Consider the following 16,827-nt stretch of genomic DNA (forward strand, 5'->3'; position numbering starts at 1 on the left):
TGACATCCCTCCTGGGCTGGCCTGACAGTGGGCGGAGGGCCTCTTCCCGGTGAAAGTGGCACAGAAGCCGGTCACCCTGGGTCCTGCCCAGCCGGCACACCTCAGGCTCTGCCCCCAGCTCCTGGTGGTGCCTCATCAGAGCCCTGGGGGGCCTCCAGCCCCTGCCCTCCATCCTGATGCCTCCTGGGGTGCAGGGAATGACCCCGCTCGCTCGGGCAGCTCAGCTGCAGGTGTCGGGCAGCAGCGAGCTTCCCGCTGGCATCTCAGCCCCAGGCAAACAGGCGGAGGGTCCTGCACCCCAGGCCTTTGTGCAGGGTGCCCCGCCCCCTCCATGCCGCGCTCCTGGGCTCCCGCTCTGAGGGCTGGCTGCGCACACCTCGGGGTTCAGCGGGAGCAGCTCCTTTGCTTTGAAGCCTCTCAGACACGCTTCACCCACGGAGGCCCCTGGAGCCCCGGCCGAGCGGCCGGGAGACACCCGGGATGCGCGCTGGGCCAACACAGGTCTGCGCTTGGCCTCCCGGTGCGCCCGGCGGGGAGACTGGAACCTCGCTCGCCTGCCCGGGGCTCCCACGCCCTCGGAGACCGCCCGGCGCCCCCGCCGGCCTCACCCCCTCTAATCCCCTCAGCGGGCAGGAGCGAGCGGGTCCGCGGCCCCGCCCCCAGACCGCCCCAGGGGAGGGGAGGGTCCCCGCCCCGAAAGCGTCGGGGCGGGCGTGGCCGGGCAGGCAGGGCGGGCCCGGAGGCGGGGCGGGCGCGGGCCGGCCCCCACTGGCTGCCGCGCGCCCGGCCGCCTGGACTCAGTGCGCGGTGGCGGCGGCGGTGGCGGCGGCGGGCAGCTGGTGCTGCGCGGTCCCGTCCTGTTCGCCCGGGGACACGGCCGCACCGGCGAGCGGACGGCCGCAGGGCAGGGCGCAGGCGGAGGGCCGCGGGCAGCGAGAGGAAGAAAGGGCAGCGCACAGCGAGCAGGGCGCCGGCGGCCTCCAGGTCGGTGCGCGAGGTCGGGCGGGCGCGGGAGGGGTCGCGGCGAGCGCTCGGCGGGGCCGGAGCGCGCGGCGGGCTCGGATCCCGAGCGGTCCCTGCAGCGGGGCCGCCGGGGCGCGGGCTTCCCGCTCTGGAAAGTTTGCCGCCGCCGCCGCCCTGGGAGGGCTCTGCAGCAGCCAGGGAGGGAAGGGGGAGGAGGGAGGGACCGCGGCGGGAGGAGGCGGCCGGCGCCAGGCGGCCCGGGAGCGCTGGGCGGCGGCGGCGGCGGGCGGGGCAGCCGGGGGTCCTGGGGACCGGGGCGCAGGGACCGGGGCGCAGGACCCGGCCGCCGCCGCTTCCTCCCCGGTGCGCCCGGCCCGCCCGAGTCACCAGCTGCTCGCCTCCCGCAGACTCCGAGCGGCGCCCTCCTGCCGCCGGTGCGGAGCCGGAGCCGGACCATGGGAGGCCAGCCCGCGCGCACCGCCTGAGGACGCCCCCGCCCCCGCCCCCGCCATGGGCGCCCCGGCCTGGGCTCTCGCGCTCTGCGTGGCCGTGGCGGTCGTGACCGGCGCCGCCTCGGGGCCCCCGGGTGCAGAGCAGCGCGTCGTGCGGAGAGTGGCAGGTAAGGCAGGGCCGGGCGGCACTGGGCAGGGCCTGGGACGGGCACCTGGTGGGGAGGGGGCGCCGCTCCCAGTCGGCCCGAGGGCGCACCCTGGACTGGCCTGCGGGCCGATGCCCGGGCTCCGGTGGCCCTTCCTCCCCGGGGATCGCGGCCAGATCCGTCGCGGCTGATGGTGGGGCGCCCTGAGCCGCCACCCAAGCATGAGCTGCCGCGTCCGCAGCCCCCGCCCCGCCTCCCCAGGGGGGCGCCGCCTGCCCAGGCGCCGTCGGAGGGCGCGGGGCTGCCTCTCCGGGGACCCTGTGGTTGCGCCGCGGGGTGTGTATTGTCGGAAAGTTCCTACTGTGGGTGCCGCTCCCCCAGCCTCCCCGGGCCTCGGGTCCTGGCCAGCTTCGGCCACAGCGAGGCGGGACTTTGCAGGGACGGTGTAGGAGCGGGTCCGGCCCTGCCCCCAGGGGCCTGCGTGCGGAGGCGATGCCTCCTGGTGCCCCGTCCACCCCCCTCCCCTGCCTGTGGGTGAAGGTGTCTGCTCCCCGCTGGTAGTCAGGGTCTGGCGGGACGTCGGGGGGTCTCAGGAGGACCCGGTCTGCGCGGCCAGAGCAGCCCAGGGAGCGGGTCTGTGCGCCAGGCTCCGCCCCGCACACGCGCCGGCCGTGGAGGTGCGGCGGGGCCCCCCGCAGGCCGGCCGGCCCTACCCTTGCCGCCTCCCCGGAGTCGGGGCAGAGACGCGTGGCCCGGCTGGCGGCCACCGGGAGTCCCGCCCGCGGGGACCGTCACCTCCGGGGCGCTGACGGGGCCTGCGGGCACCCTACCTCCAGTCCGGGGCCGCGCCGAGGGCGGCCGGAGCCCGGTGAGCTCACGCCCCACCCGGGCGGGCGCACCGAACAGCCGCTCCTTTGTACCTCGGCGCGGCCACAGACGCGCATTGACGGCGGGAGGTGCGAGCGCGGCGGCCCGGCGGCCGTGCCAGCGAGGCGGCCGCAGGCGGGACGGGACGCAGGCAGATGGCGGCCCGCCCCGCCCGCGCCCCCCGCGCCCCCGTCTCCGGCGGCGGCTGCAGCCTCCCGGAACAATGTCATTTTTTTATGAATGAAAGTGGGCCCTGCGCTTGAATGTGCGTGTCATTCAGCGGCGTGACAGGGGCCGCCGGGAGGTCAGCGCGCGCTTTTAGCGCCCCCGCTTCCAGGGCGCGGAGTGGTGGCGGCGGGGGGCCCCATTAGCATTCCCATTCGCATTCAGATAAAGATATTACTCCCTGCGGCCGGGAATGCCAACTGGCCCGGGGCCGGTCGGCCGGGCCCCAGGTCCTCCCCGGGCCCCCTGCGGCGCGCGGGACCGTGGGCGCGGCCGCCTCCACCCCCTCCCCAGAACGGCCCGCCTCTGAGGTCGGGGCCTGGGACGCACAGCCTGGGGCGACCCCGCCGGATGCGGACCGCTGGCCCAGCGACAGGAGGGCCCTCGGGGCCTGGAGAGGGAGACCTGGCCGCCTCCGGGCCGGAGCGTCCTGCCCTCCCCCCGCCCCGCCCCTGTGGTAGAGCTGGTGAAACAGGTAGTGAGTGGATAGGTCAATAAACTTAATCCGGTTCCTTCAAGAGATGGGCTGGGCAGGAAAAGTACAGAGTTCTCCTGAAATTTCCAGAGGGCCGCTGGCCCTCCCCCGGGACAGAAGTTAGGGAGCCCGCCGGCTGGGGTCAAGGACAGGGGGAAGGTGTGTGCTGCTGGACCCCGCCCCCCCCCCCCCCCAGGCAGCCCCTTATTCCCAGAGGGTCCTGCTCTCCGCAGGGCCTGGGCAGGGTCCCCCACCAGGCAGGGGGGTGGGGGTAGCAGAGGCAGCCCCCTGGGTCCGACCCACCCAGCCAGCGGGGGTTCCTTGCTGAGCATTTCCCTGAAGGCACTGGCTGCAACCTCTCCCACCTCCTCCGTCCACTGCGGGCTGGACTTTGAGCCTCCGGGGCCTCTGGGTGGTTCATTAACCCAGCATGAGCCCCAGGCTGGACTGCGTCCCCCAGGCCCCCTCCCTCCGGGGCCCAGGGCCCACTTGGAGTCTGTCGCCCTAAGAATGTCCACGCGGAAAAATCCTGGTGACTGAACCAAACTGATAGTTGTCGGGAAGCAAGAGCCCCCGGGGTGAGACAAAGCTCGGGAGAATGGCGGCCTTGGGCCTAGTGTGTCCTTTAGGGTCCGCGTGGGGCGGTCTCTGAGGCGGGCCGGGTGCAGGGTAGCGGGCCTTCGCAGCAGAGATGGCATGCGGGCCGCCACATAGCCTCGTGGTTTCCCGTGCGCCCAGGAGGGTCAGGAAAAGATGGCTCTGAGACTCCTTTCCGAGGTACGTTGTAGGTGCACAAAGACTCAGACCGTTTCAAAGGTAAAGTCTGACCTTTGTCAGGAAGCGGCAGGCCTAGGACGTGCCGACCACCACGGCCCGCCCCGCCACGGCCTGTCACGCCATGGCCCGCCACGCCCCGCCCACCTCGCCACGGCCCTCCCCACCACAGCCCACCCCGCCACGGCCCTCCCTGCCACGGCCCGCCATGCCACGGCCCGTCCCTCCACAGCCCACCCCTCCACGGCCTGCCGTAGTTAGTTAGGAACTCTGCAGGCACCCCCTGAGCTTGTCTGGCTCACTCACTCTTAAGGCCCATGTTGCCCACAGACCCCATTTCACACCTGGAGAGGAAAGGGGTCTCCTTGAGGGGAGACCAGTCTGCCGAGCGGGAGTTTGGGGAGGTCCCCCCATCGGGCCGCCCTGGCCTGAGTGATTTACAAGTAAATGAGCTGGAATCGGGGCTGCGCGTCCTGACCCCTGTCCCTGCCCTGGTGCCCCGGAGCCTGGGCTCCTCACCTGTCCCGGGAGACTGATAATGGAGGGGGTGTAGGAGGATTAGGCGGGATAATCCCATAAGCCCTCATCAGCCAGCCCAGCCGGAACCCCCCCCCCCCCACCCCACCCCACCCCCCGTTCTCCTGACTTTGTGATGAAACTTTTCGGAATGTTCCCGGGGAGGGGAGGCCAGAACCTTTGCCCAGAGGCCAGGGTCCCTCTGAGGCACCTGCGCCGGGCTCTTCTGAAGCCTGTGCCTGGCCTGGCCGCGTGGCTCCGTGGTTGAGCGTCGACCTATGAGCCAGGAGGTCCCAGGTTCGACTCCCCGTCAGGGCATGTGCCTGGGCTGCAGGCTCGATCCCCAGTGGGGGGCGTGTGGGAAGCAGCCAATCACTGATTCTCTCTCATCAGTGATGTTTCCATCTCTCTCTCCCCCTTCCTCTCTGAAATCAATTGAAAGTATACATATTTTTAAAAATAAATAAAGCCCGTGCCTGGTGCAGGGAGAGCAGCAGGCGCTTCCACGCTCCACACCCGCTCTGCTCCCTGAGTGCCTGAGTTGGGTCTGAGTTAGATGCCTGTGTCTCCCTGCCTGACACCGCTCCCTCCGCCCCTGTGGCTCTCCGTGGGGTCCCCCAAGGCTCTCCGTGGGGCCCCCCTAAGGCTCTGAGTGGGCCTGGTATGTTGGATCTGCAGGGGCGGAGACTGACCTGGTCTGGGAGGCTCTGGCCTATGCAGGCACCCAGCTGAGCAGGGTGGTGGGCAGGTCAGGGGTCAGCCCCTCACCCCACCTCTGCAGATGGCTGCCAGGCGTGTCTGGCCTAGGGGTGCTGTGTCCCTCCGGCCCCCGCTGGATCAGATTGAAGCAAATCCTTGTGCAGATGCCTCGCTGCCCAGACCAGAGCGGAACCAATGCTGTTGCCCTTGGCCGGGGCCTGGGGCTGAGGCTGCCCCCCCCCGGCCCGTTCTCCGCCTTCTGGGGGGCCTCCGTCGGCTCTCGGCACTGGGTGGTCCCCACAGGACACAGTGGCTAGGACTGGGGGCTGGAGGGCAGGCCAGGTGTCTGACACTCTGAGGTCCCCAGGGACACAGACTCTAGACGCCTCCGGACACCCTGCCCGTGGGCACAGGGCTTAGGAGGACGCCGAGGTGGGGGGCCGAGCCGGCCTGTCCGGGGAGCCAGGCCCCAGAGGGGCAGCTGGGCCCTTGAATCTAGGCCACGCGTCGGCGGAATGACAAGTAACGGAGCTGCCGACCCCGCGGGTGGGGCAGGGGGCCTGAGCCGCCGGACCACCCGGCCCGTCCTGGGCCCAGAGCCCGGGCTGCCCGCCTGCGCTGGGCATTGTCTGGCCCTGGCAGGGAGGCGGGGGTGGTGGTCAGCCCAACCAGGGGTGTGTCCCTGGGTCTCAGGTCTTGCTGGCCTCCTGGGAGCTGGGCAGCCGCTGGAGTGCTGAGGTGGCCTCCTCCTGTGACATTTTTTAAAAGTATATTTTTTTATTGATTTCAGAGAGAAAGGAGGAGAGAGAGAGAGAGAGAGAGAGAGAGAGAGAGAGAGAGAAACATCAATGATGAGAGAACCATTGATCGGCTGCCTCCTGCACGCCCCACACTAGGGATAGAGTCCGCAACCCAGGCCTGTGCCCTGAATGGGATTCGAACCGTGACCTCCTGGTTCATAGGTCGACGCTCAACCACTGAGCCACGCCGGCCGGGCACCTCCTGTGACAGCCTTCTCCCCAGCCTGTGTTGTCACCTGTAAAACGGAGGTTCCAGCTCCCTTCGCCCCAAACACAGAATGGGTTTTGCGTTCCTGAGTGGTTGGCAAAACTCGAAGGAAGGAGCCTGCGGTGGCTGTCGGCCCCATGACCCTGAGGCTGCGGTGGCTGTCGGCCCTGCCCTGCGTGCAGCCTGCCTGGGCGGCCACCTGTCTGCATGTGAACCTGAGCGCTGTGCCCGCGGCAGGCTGTCTGGGACGGGGGGGGGGGGGGGGGGGGGGGCCGGGCTGCAGACGTGCCCGCCCACCGTGCTCGGGCTCTGGGTGCAGATCCTCCGTCACCAGGCCCGCCTGGACCCGGACCCGCCTGCCGGGCCGACAGCCGTGCTGTAGCCGGTCCACCTGTGAGGAGGCGCCTGGTAACTCTGGGCTGTGTGCGCGGCCCAGTGCTCTCGGTTTGGGGCGCCTGCCTCACGGCTACCCGTCTTGCCCATAGAGGTCCCGGGACCGGAGCCCCCCCAGCAGGAGCAGCTGGTGTTTGGCAGCGGGGACACCGTGGAGCTGAGCTGCCACCTGCCTGCAGGCGTCCCCACGGGGCCCACCGTCTGGGCCAAGGACGGGGCGGGGCGGGCGCCCTCGGACCGCGTGCTGGTGGGGCCGCAGCGGCTGCAGGTGCTGAACGCCTCCCACGAGGACGCGGGGGCCTACAGCTGCCGGCAGCGGCTCACCCAGCGCGAGCTGTGCCGCTTCAGCGTGCGGGTGACAGGTGGGTGCTGCCACGGCCTGAGGGCCCCTGGTGGAGGGGGCACCCCTGGGGGCTCTGTGAGGGACAAACCGCCCGGGGTCCCCTGGGCCGGAGGAGACAGATCAGGAGAGGACCAGCCTCGCCGCTGAGGAGGGTGGGTGCCTGGGTGGGGGTGCCAGACACCAGCCCCCCTCCAGCCCCTTGTTGGGGCGATGGGCATGGCCCCCTCCATGGCCCCTCTCCCCCGCACTGCAGATGCCCCGTCCTCGGGAGACGACGAAGATGGGGAGGACGAGGCAGAGGACACAGGTGAGACCAGGCTCCGGGCTCCCAGGCGGGTTGGGGCTGGGGACCTGATTCCCCAGACACAGCCCGTCCCCCTCCCCACCCCCCAGGCATGGGGCCACTTGCTCACCCGCTGGTGAGAGACCAAGGCCTGGGCATCACCTGTTTTGGTTGCGAGTGGGGCTCCCCTCCCTGTGGGGTGGCCCTGGTGTCTGCCCTGAGCTCGGGGGGAGGCTGGCTTGGGGGACACAGGGTTGCGGATGAGGAGGCTGGGGTGTGAGGCCTGTGTGGAGGGTCCGCTCTGGGTGTTAGTTCAGCAGGCGGGGGTTCAGGTGGCAGCCGGGGGCCGGGGCTGGGGGCTTGAGGGCAGTGGGGGGGCGGCCCAAACAGTCCACGTAGAGGGTACGGTGGCCAGGGCGCCGCATGCCAGGTGCAGGCGCCTTTCCTGGGAAGGGGTGTTGTCACCCCCGACGGGGGGTGCGCGACCGGAGGTGCTGGCCTGGGCGTGGCAGGTGGCTTTGCCCAGCGTGGGGGGCCGCTGGGGTCCAGGGGGCAAGGAGGTGAGGACCCAGAGGAGAGGCCTGGGGGTCTGAGATGCAGGTGTCCCCTGGTGACCCCTGAGGTGGCCCCTGCCCTCTCCCGCCCTCACGCTCCCAGTGCCCCGCCGTCCCGGCCACCTCGGGCGGGGCCTGGTGTCCTCTGGGCCCCGGGACGCTGAGGGCCGCGCAGGGCTGCCCCCCAGAGGAAGTCACCGCCACTGGCCCCCCCGGTTCCTGCCCCTCAGACCCTGGACCCCAGACGGCTCCTCTTCCCAGCATTTGTTTAAACTGCCCCACCTGGCCTCAGCCCTCTGTGAGGTGGCTGTCTGGGGGGGCAGCTTGTGGGGAGGGTGCCCCCCCCTGGGGACACCCCATCCCAACCCCCGCCCACCCAGCCTCCAAACTGCAGGAAGGCTCCCCCACCCGGCCCAAGAGAAGGAGAAAAACCAGTCGGGCTCCGGGGGTGAGAGTGGGCGGGGCCTCCTGGTACCCTGTCCCCTCCTCCTGTCCCTCCTGCTGTCTGTCCCTCCTGCTGTCTGTCCCTCCCGCCGCCCTCAGGCCTGAGCGCTTGCTGCAGAGGTGGCTCAGGGCTCGCAGACTCAGCAGCACCCGAGTGCCTCCAAGCTCTGGCTCGAGGGGCACTGTGCCCCCGCCAACTGGGTGTGGGTGCTCCCCAAGGAGACGCCTCCTGTCAGAAAGCACCCTGGGGTCCTGGCCGGTGCGGCTCAGTGGAGGGAGCGTCTGCCCTCGGACGGAGGGTCCTGGGTGCGACTCTGGGCCATGGTTGGGCGTGTGCAGGAGGCAACCAACCGATGTGTTTCTCTCACATCAGTGTCTCTCTCCCTCTTGCACCCTCCCTTCCACTCCCTCTAAAAATAAATGGAAAATTATCCTTGGATGAGGAATAACAAAAAGTAAAATAAATGAGAAACAAAACAAGCTTTTTACAAAGAAAGAAGGCGCCGGGGGGCGTGGACAGGGAGTGGGCCTGGCGTTGTCGCCGGGAGGGGGTGTCCCACCTGCTGGGCCCCCCACGCGGGTCATGGACTCCGCGGGCCCCTCGCCAGCAGGGGCCCCTTACTGGACGCGGCCTGAGCGGATGGAGAAGAAGCTGCTGGCCGTGCCCGCCGCCAACACCGTGCGCTTCCGCTGCCCGGCGGCCGGCAACCCCACGCCGTCCATCTCTTGGCTGAAGAACGGCAAGGAGTTCCGCGGGGAGCACCGCATCGGGGGCATCAAGGTGGGCGCCAGTGGTGGGCGGACCCCGCACTCCGAGGCCTCGCCGCTGCCCGCTCACCCCCCCTCTGCCCGCTCGCCCCCCCATCTGCCAGCTTACCCCCCTTCTGCCCGCTCCTCACCCCCCCATCTGCCCGCTCCTCACCCCCCGTCTGCCCGCTCACCCCCCGTCTGCCCGCTCACCCCCCCATCTGCCCGCTCCTCACCCCCCGTCTGCCCGCTCACCCCCCGTCTGCCCACTCATCCCCCCGTCTGCCCACTCACCCCCCCATCTGCCCACTCACCCCCCCGTCTGCCCGCTCACCCCCCTTCTGCCCACTCACACCGTCTGCCCACTCACCCCCCCGTCTGCCCGCTCACCCCCCCATCTGCCCACTCACGCACCCATCTGCCCGCTCGCCCCCCTATCTGCCCGCTCACCCCATCTGCCCGCTCGCCCCCCATCTGCCCGCTTGCCCCCCCATCTGCCAGCTCACCCCCCTTCTGCCCGCTCCTCACCCCCCCATCTAACCGCTCCTCACCCCCCGTCTGCCCGCTCACCCCCCATCTGCCCGCTCACCCCCCATCTGCCCGCTCACCCCCCCTTCTGCCCACTCACCCCCCCATCTGCCCACTCACCCCCCCGTCTGCCCACTCACCCCCCCGTCTGCCCGCTCACCCCCCCATCTACCCGCTCACCCCCCCCCGTCTGCCCGCTCACCCCCCCATCTGCCCACTCACCCCCCCGTCTGCCCGCTCACCCCCCCCTCCGTCTGCCCGCTCACCCCCATCCGCCCGCTCACCCCTACATCTGCCCGCAGCTGCGCCACCAGCAGTGGAGCCTGGTCATGGAGAGCGTGGTGCCCTCGGACCGCGGCAACTACACGTGCGTCGTGCAGAACAGGCTGGGCAGCATCCGGCAGACCTACACGCTGGATGTGCTGGGTGAGGCCCGGGTGGTCGGGTGTTGGGGGCGGGGGGGGCGGGCCGGGCCGTCCCTAAGCCCCGCGCGCCCCGCCCGTCTGTCCGCAGAGCGCTCCCCGCACCGGCCCATCCTGCAGGCGGGGCTGCCGGCCAACCAGACGGCCGTGCTGGGCAGCGACGTGGAGTTCCACTGCAAGGTGTACAGCGATGCGCAGCCCCACATCCAGTGGCTGAAGCACGTGGAGGTGAACGGCAGCCGAGTGGGGCCCGACGGCACGCCCTACGTCACCGTGCTCAAGGTGGGCGCCGCCCTGGGCGGGGCAGAGACGGGCGGGACCCCCTGCAGGGCTCCGCTGGGCCCGGCCGGAGACGGCTGAGTCTCAGCTCGATCCCAGTGTGTCCTCCATTTCCCCCTCGCGCTCGGGGAAGCCTCCTGCGTGGGCTCGGCCCCAGGGCCCCAGCCGGCCAGGCGCAGCCGAGTTCACCCAGCACCGCTGGCAGGCCAGGCGGGGGCCCCCTGAGTTGGGGCGGGGGTGGCGATTGGGCGGCGGCGTTTGTGTGCAGTCAGCTCGCCACCCAGCCGGCCTCCCGGGGCCTGGGGGCAGGACAGCCTCAGCGGGGTTCCCATGGCCCCAGGGTGGGGGCCACCCGGTCGGATGGTTGCGACACTCGCAGCCCAAAGAGAAACATCTGTTTCAGAGACGAGACAGGCTGATGGGGGTGGGGAGCTCAGGCTCAGGCTGAGGATGCTGGGCCCCGCCTGGTGGTGCCTGCGCCCTGGTCAGCGTGTGAGCTGTCTGCGGCGTCACCACGGGCCTAGCCGGGCTCCAGGGGGACGGGGCGGGCACCCCCCCACCCCGAGGGCCTCTTGGGGAGCCTGCCAGGCCCATGCTCCATGTTGGGGAGGGAGGATGCCCAGAAGGTGCATCCTGTGAAACCACAATCTATTGCCTACACGCCTCCTCCAGGCAGCCCTCCAGGCTGGCACAGCCCCAGTCATTCCTTGGGGGTCTCCACATCCTGCCTTGGAGTCTCAGGATCTGAGGCTGCCCTCCCACGGGTCTCGACCTGGACGGGGCCACTCCTGGGCAGCACCTGGCGCCCGGCCGGCCCGCGGGCCCCGCTGAGCCGGGTCTCTTGTCCCCGCAGTCCTGGATCAGTGAGACTGTGGAGGCCGACGCGCGCCTCCGCCTGGCCAATGTGTCCGAGCACGACGGGGGCGAGTACCTCTGTCGAGCCTCCAATTTCATAGGCGTGTCTGAGAAGGCCTTTTGGCTGCGTGTTCACGGGCCCCGAGCAGGTAACGACTCTGTCCCACGCCTGCCTGGCACGCCGAGCTCCAGCTCCGACGCCTTGGCCCCGCGCCCGCCGCACGCCCCGCCCTGCTCGCTCCCCACCCTGCCACCCGCTCGCTGCACATGCGGTCACCTCTGCAAGCCGGTGCCTGTGCCTCCGTGTGACACCTGCCTGCCTGGAGCCATGGCCCGCGGCCCCTGCCTGCGCCTGTGCCACCCACAGAAGGCCCTCAGCCTGGCAGGGCCATGCCCTCCGTCTGTGGGCACCTGCTTTCCTCCCATCTCCCTGGCCCCCTGCTCCGCTGCCTGCTCACTTCCCGTTGGTCTGTCTGTCCCTCTGCCACCTGCCTGTCCTCCCACCCCCGCCCAGTGTCCACGCTAACCCCGCACGCTGCTGGCCGCCCCGCTGGCCGCACGCCTGGCGCTCACTGGGACAGAGGACTCGCCGGTGAAGGGACTGGCTTCGGGCTCAGTGTGGACGCACAAGGCGGAGGACCCTCGGCCGCCGTGGCCGTGGTGGTGGCCGTGGCCGTGGTGGTGGCGGCGTTTCCTTTGCAGCCTGGTGGGACCGTCGCTGGTGGACGCTGGCTCCGTGCCGCGGGGGGTGCTGGCACGGCCTAGCGCTCTTTCTCTCTTCGTAGACGGCAGGCGCTAACACCACCGACAAGGAGCTAGAGGTGCTGTCCTTGCGCAATGTCACCTTTGAGGACGCGGGGGAGTACACGTGTCTGGCGGGCAATTCTATCGGGTTTTCCCATCACTCTGCGTGGCTGGTGGTGCTGCCAGGTACCGGCTCCTGCTGCTGCTGCACCTTTCTCGGGGCGCTGGCTCGGGACATGCCAAAGCCGCCAGGGACCGGCCGGGGGTCCTGAGGCTCACGTCCGCCCGGCTCCACGCCACGCCCTGTGCCTGGGTTGGGGTCAGTCAACCTGGGCCCCGGCCGGTTTGGCTCAGTGGATAGAGCGTTCAGGGTTTGATTCCCCGTCAGGGCACATGCCTGGTTGCAGGCTCGATCCCCAGTGTGGGGGGCGTGCAGGAGGCAGTCGATCCACGATTCTCTGTCATCATGGATGTTTCTCTCTCTCCCTCTCCCTTCCTCTCTAAATCAATAAAAATATTTAAAATAAAAAGTCGACCCGGCCCTGTCCTGGCCCAGAGGGGCCTCCATTGAGCCCCCACGCCCAGCGGGGCCCCGGAGCCTGGCGGCGGCTTTGGCGTCTCCCTGGTGGCGGGTGTGGGTGCTGTGGCTCCACTTGCGCTCCTTCTCTCGGGCACTTCTGACCCCAGACCCCACCGCGTGGGGCACCGTGGCCTCGGCAACCACCTGGGGCCGCGCCTCCTCCCCAGCCCCCACTGCGCCTGTGGCTCCCGTGGCCGTGGGCCGTGGGGCTGCGGTGCGGCCGGGCCAGGCCCCAACGCCCGTGTCTTTGCAGCCGAGGAGGAGCTGGTGGAGGCCGGCGAGGCGGGCAGCGTGTACGCGGGCGTCCTCAGCTACGGCGTGGGCTTCCTGCTCTTCGTCCTGGTGGTGGCCGCCGTGACGCTCTGCCGCCTGCGCAGCCCCCCCAAGAAGGGCCTGGCGCCCGCCGTGCACAAGGTCTCCCGCTTCCCGCTCAAGCGACAGGTAACAAAGGAGATACCCGGTTCCAAGCCGCCCGCCCGCCCGGCTCGCCAACCCCCCACGACCACCCCCCGGGCTCCTGGGCGCGGGGACGCCCAGCCGTGTGGGAGGCCCTGGGACTGCACCCCACCCAGCGCGGCCCCGCGGCACCGACCTGCCCTGCCGACCCAAGCAGGTGTCCTTGGAGTCCAACTCGTCCATGAACTCCAACACGCCCCTCGTGCGCATCGCCCGGCTGTCGTCCGGCGAGGGCCCCGCGCTGGCCAACGTCTCCGAGCTGGAGCTGCCCGCCGACCCCAAGTGGGAGCTGCCCCGGGCCCGGTCAGTGCTGGGACGGACGCCGTGTGCGGGGGCCCTGACGAGGGGGGGGGCCGCCATGCAGAGACCTGACTGGATTCAGATGGGCGTCGAGCAGGAGCTGAGGCCACTGTTGGGTGTGAGGTTGGAGGAGGAGGCTGGGCCGCGGGGAGGTGCCCGTGAGGTGGGGGCAGGATGAGCTCTGTCTGGAGGGCGCGGCGGCCGGGGGGGGGGCGGGGGGGTCAGGGACTTCATCCTCAGGAGCAGGTCTTGGGGGCAGGTGTGGAGGGCTTGGCACTGGGACTCATTACCTCTGCCCCTGCCACCAGGCTGACCCTGGGCAAGCCCCTGGGCGAGGGCTGCTTCGGTCAGGTGGTCATGGCGGAGGCCATCGGCATCGACAAGGACCGGACCACCAAGCCCGTCACGGTGGCCGTGAAGATGCTGAAAGGTGAGTGAAGTGAGGTGCGCGGGGAGCGGCCGGCGGCGGCTGCACTGTCCCACGTGCCCTCTGTCTGCACAGACGACGCCACCGACAAGGACCTCTCCGACCTGGTGTCCGAGATGGAGATGATGAAGATGATCGGGAAGCACAAGAACATCATCAACCTGCTGGGTGCCTGCACGCAGGGCGGTGGGTGCACGCAGGGCGGTGGGCGCGCAGAGGGCGGTGGGCGCACGCAGGGCGGTGGGCGCGCAGAGGGCGGTGGGCGCGCACAGGGCAGTGGGTGCGCGCAGGGCGGTGGGTGCATGCAGGGCGGTGGACGCACAGAGGGCGGTGAGGGCGGTGGGTGCATGCAGGGCGGTGGGTGCACACAGGGTGGTGGGCGCACACAGGGCGGTGGGTGCACAGAGGGCAGTGGGTGCGCAGGCGGTGCCCCCCTGAGGCCCCTGTGCCCGCAGGGCCCCTGTATGTGCTGGTGGAGTACGCGGCCAAAGGCAATCTGCGGGAGTACCTGCGGGCGCGGCGGCCCCCGGGCACCGACTACTCCTTCGACACCTGCCAGCTGCCCGAGGAGCAGCTCACCTGCAAGGACCTGGTGTCCTGCGCCTACCAGGTGGCCCGGGGCATGGAGTACCTGGCCTCCCAGAAGGTGAGGAGGGGGAGGCGGGGTCCGGGGTCCGGAACGGACCCACGGGAGCGGCCGGCGGTGGCCTCAGCCTCAGCCCCGGCCCCGTCCCCAGTGCATCCACAGGGACCTGGCCGCCCGCAACGTGCTGGTGACGGAGGACAACGTGATGAAGATCGCGGACTTCGGCCTGGCCCGCGACGTGCACAACCTGGACTATTACAAGAAGACCACCAACGTGAGCCGGGCCCGGGCGGGGGCGGGCGGGCGGGGGAGGGGAAGCTGCCGCCGGGGGCGCCCGTGCAACGTGCGGCTCCCTCCCCGCAGGGCCGGCTGCCCGTGAAGTGGATGGCGCCCGAGGCCCTGTTCGACCGCGTCTACACCCACCAGAGCGATGTGTACGTGGCCTCAGGACTCAGGTCGGGGTGGGAGCTGTGAGGGGCCCGGCCCAGGGTGGGGCGACGGGAGCTCCAGGGTGAAGCTGGGTCCCCAGCTGGAACCCCACGGCCTCGCGGGCCTCGTGCCTCCGCCTTGGCCCGACCAGCCGAGTGCCACGTCCGTCCCGTGGGCCTGCTCCGGGGCAGGTGGGAGCCTGTGTGCTGTGTCCCCCCAGCTGGTCCTTCGGGGTCCTGCTCTGGGAGATCTTCACCCTGGGGGGCTCGCCGTACCCCGGCATCCCCGTGGAGGAGCTGTTCAAGCTGCTGAAAGAGGGGCACCGCATGGACAAGCCGGCCAACTGCACCCACGAGCTGTGAGTGCCCCCCCACCCCCACCCCCGCGGCCCTGTGCCGGGCCCTGGTGGCGGTTCCGCGGGGCCGGGGGGCGGCGGGACCCTGGCCGGCGGGCGCTCACCGCCTGCCCCGCAGGTACATGGTCATGCGGGAGTGCTGGCACGCTGTGCCCTCCCAGAGGCCCACCTTCAAGCAGCTGGTGGAGGACCTGGACCGCATCCTCACGGTGACGTCCACCGACGTGAGTGCTGCTCCTCCCCCGCGCGGGCAGCCCCTGGAGGGGGGGAGGGGGGAGGGGGGAGGGTGCAGCCTGTGACCCCGCCCGCCCGCCCGCAGGAGTACCTGGACCTGTCGGTGCCCTTCGAGCAGTACTCGCCCGGCGGCCAGGACACCCCCAGCTCCGGCTCCTCAGGGGACGACTCCGTGTTCGCCCACGACCTCCTGCCCCCCGCCCCTCCCAGCAGCGGGGGCCTGCAGACGTGAAGGGTCCCCGCCCTCCGGCCAAGCCCCCCCCAATGTGAGAGTGGTTCCCAGCCCGCCACGCTGCTGTGGGTGTGCCGCCGGCCACCACGGCCCCGCGGCCCAGGCTCAAGACCTGGCACCAATGGACGGATGGACAGATAGACAACTGTGTGCGTGTGTGTGTGTGTGCGTGCGTGTGTGTGTGCGTGCGCGCGCGTGCGTGAGCACACGCGTGTGAGAGTCTCCGGGTCCCCGTGCAGGGGTCCCTGGGTGCCCGCCCTGCTGTACCATGACCTCCTGGCACCTGTGCTGGCGGTGCCAGGGGGACCGAGTGAGAATGTAAGGGCTCCCCGTGGGCCTCCCTGCCCCCATCCCTCCCTGTCACCCCGAGGGGAGCGGCTCTGGGCTCCGGCGTCCTCGGGTGCCTGAGCTGAGCCTGCAGGGACGCCCGTGCGGCGAGCCCCCCACCCACGCGGCACCTTGCGCCTGGGGTGAGTGTTCGCACACGCCCGCCCCCCAGGCCCCACCTCCCACCCTGTCCCTCCGAGACTGAGATTACGGGTACCGAAGGCGGGAGCCTTTAACTTCTATCCGAAAGGGTTACTCCAGACGAGTGTCCATTTCTCTAGACGCCGTGTGACACGCGCGTGTATGTAGTATCCACATGGAAGAAGGCGGGCACATCGGCAGCACGGGCCCCGGGGCTGGGGTGGGAGGCCCCTGTGGGCGAGACACCGGAAACCGCCGAGTGGAGGCGACCCGGCAGCAGTTTTGTTTTAAAAATTGTACCTGGACCCGTGTGTTCGTAAAGCTATTTATGGGCCCCCGACCCCGTCCCTTCTCCCCACCCCCAAAGCTGTAGTGTTCGGCCCGCCCCACGTTGGCGGCGGCTTCAGTCTTAACTTATTAACAGCTGAGAGGGTTTGTGCTTTGTTTAGCGGGGCCGCTGGGCGGGGGTACCCAGCTCTGGGCACACCCCCCCTGCCCGCACCCCAGGCCGGAGCAGCCCCTCACACCCAGAGGTGGCGAGTGGTGTGGGGGCCTCTGGGGAGGATAGGGCTTCCCCTGGCCTTTCGCAGGGGATTCGATTATCTAGGACTTTTCTGTAGGAGATTTATTTTTTTGGACTTCAAAGCAAGCTGGTATTTTCATACACGTTCCCGTTGCCGTGTGCCGGGCGGGAGGCCGTGCGCCGTGGGCCAGCCCTGCACCAGGCTCAGATGTTCTTAGATGTTACAAGTTTATATATATCTATATATATAATTTATTGAGTTTTTACAAGATGTATTTGCTGTAGATTTAACACTTCTGACGCAATGCTTTAGCCTTTATAGCCTGGGCTGCCTTTCGGAGCTGGGGGGGGACGCGTGAGTTCACTTCCCGTCATGCTTGCGCCCCACGTGTCAGCCGGCGAGCCCCACAGGGCTGGGGTGGTTTGTTCTCGGCCCCCTGCCTTGTGGGGGCCAAAGGTGTCGCCCCAAACTGGCAAACGCGCTTCCCAGAAATAAACAAAGATTCCGTTCAGCCTCTGC

The 16,827-nt window shown here is 69.9% G+C and overlaps 1 protein-coding gene across 11 annotated transcripts; it reads left to right on the top strand.

Moving 5' to 3' along the window:
* Window positions 1-786: 786 nt before the first annotated feature.
* Window positions 787-16,827, top strand: FGFR3 (fibroblast growth factor receptor 3). Of its 11 annotated transcripts, none has more exons than XM_036326842.1 (18): window positions 787-984; window positions 1,371-1,582; window positions 6,611-6,880; window positions 7,115-7,168; window positions 8,751-8,923; window positions 9,720-9,843; window positions 9,931-10,121; window positions 11,759-11,903; window positions 12,551-12,738; window positions 12,908-13,176; window positions 13,362-13,483; window positions 13,556-13,666; window positions 13,936-14,126; window positions 14,218-14,340; window positions 14,430-14,500; window positions 14,716-14,853; window positions 14,969-15,074; window positions 15,170-16,827. In XM_036326842.1, exons 2-18 carry the CDS (start codon window positions 1,474-1,476, stop codon window positions 15,314-15,316), a joined length of 2,532 nt encoding a protein of 843 aa, XP_036182735.1. In that variant the 5' UTR covers window positions 787-984; window positions 1,371-1,473; the 3' UTR covers window positions 15,317-16,827. The 11 variants fall into 11 exon arrangements, with proteins under 11 accessions (XP_036182735.1, XP_036182727.1, XP_036182707.1 ...); XM_036326834.1 differs by lacking the exon at window positions 11,759-11,903 and adding an exon at window positions 10,972-11,122 and having other exon boundaries at window positions 8,754-8,923; XM_036326814.1 differs by lacking the exon at window positions 11,759-11,903 and adding an exon at window positions 10,972-11,122 and having other exon boundaries at window positions 788-984.

The sequence above is a fragment of the Myotis myotis genome, unplaced genomic scaffold (assembly GCF_014108235.1).
Source record: "Myotis myotis isolate mMyoMyo1 unplaced genomic scaffold, mMyoMyo1.p scaffold_m19_p_1, whole genome shotgun sequence".
NCBI lineage: Eukaryota > Metazoa > Chordata > Mammalia > Chiroptera > Vespertilionidae > Myotis > Myotis myotis.

Excerpts from the sequence above, each read along its gene's own strand:
- FGFR3 (XM_036326814.1), top strand. The coding sequence starts at position 1,474 with ATGGGCGCCCCGGCCTGGGCTCTCGCGCTCTGCGTGGCCGTGGCGGTC. Across the intron at positions 9,844-9,930 it reads CTACACGCTGGATGTGCTGG|AGCGCTCCCCGCACCGGCCC; the intron begins GTGAGGCCCGGG and ends GTCTGTCCGCAG. Across the intron at positions 11,123-12,550 it reads TGTTCACGGGCCCCGAGCAG|CCGAGGAGGAGCTGGTGGAG; the intron begins GTAACGACTCTG and ends GTGTCTTTGCAG.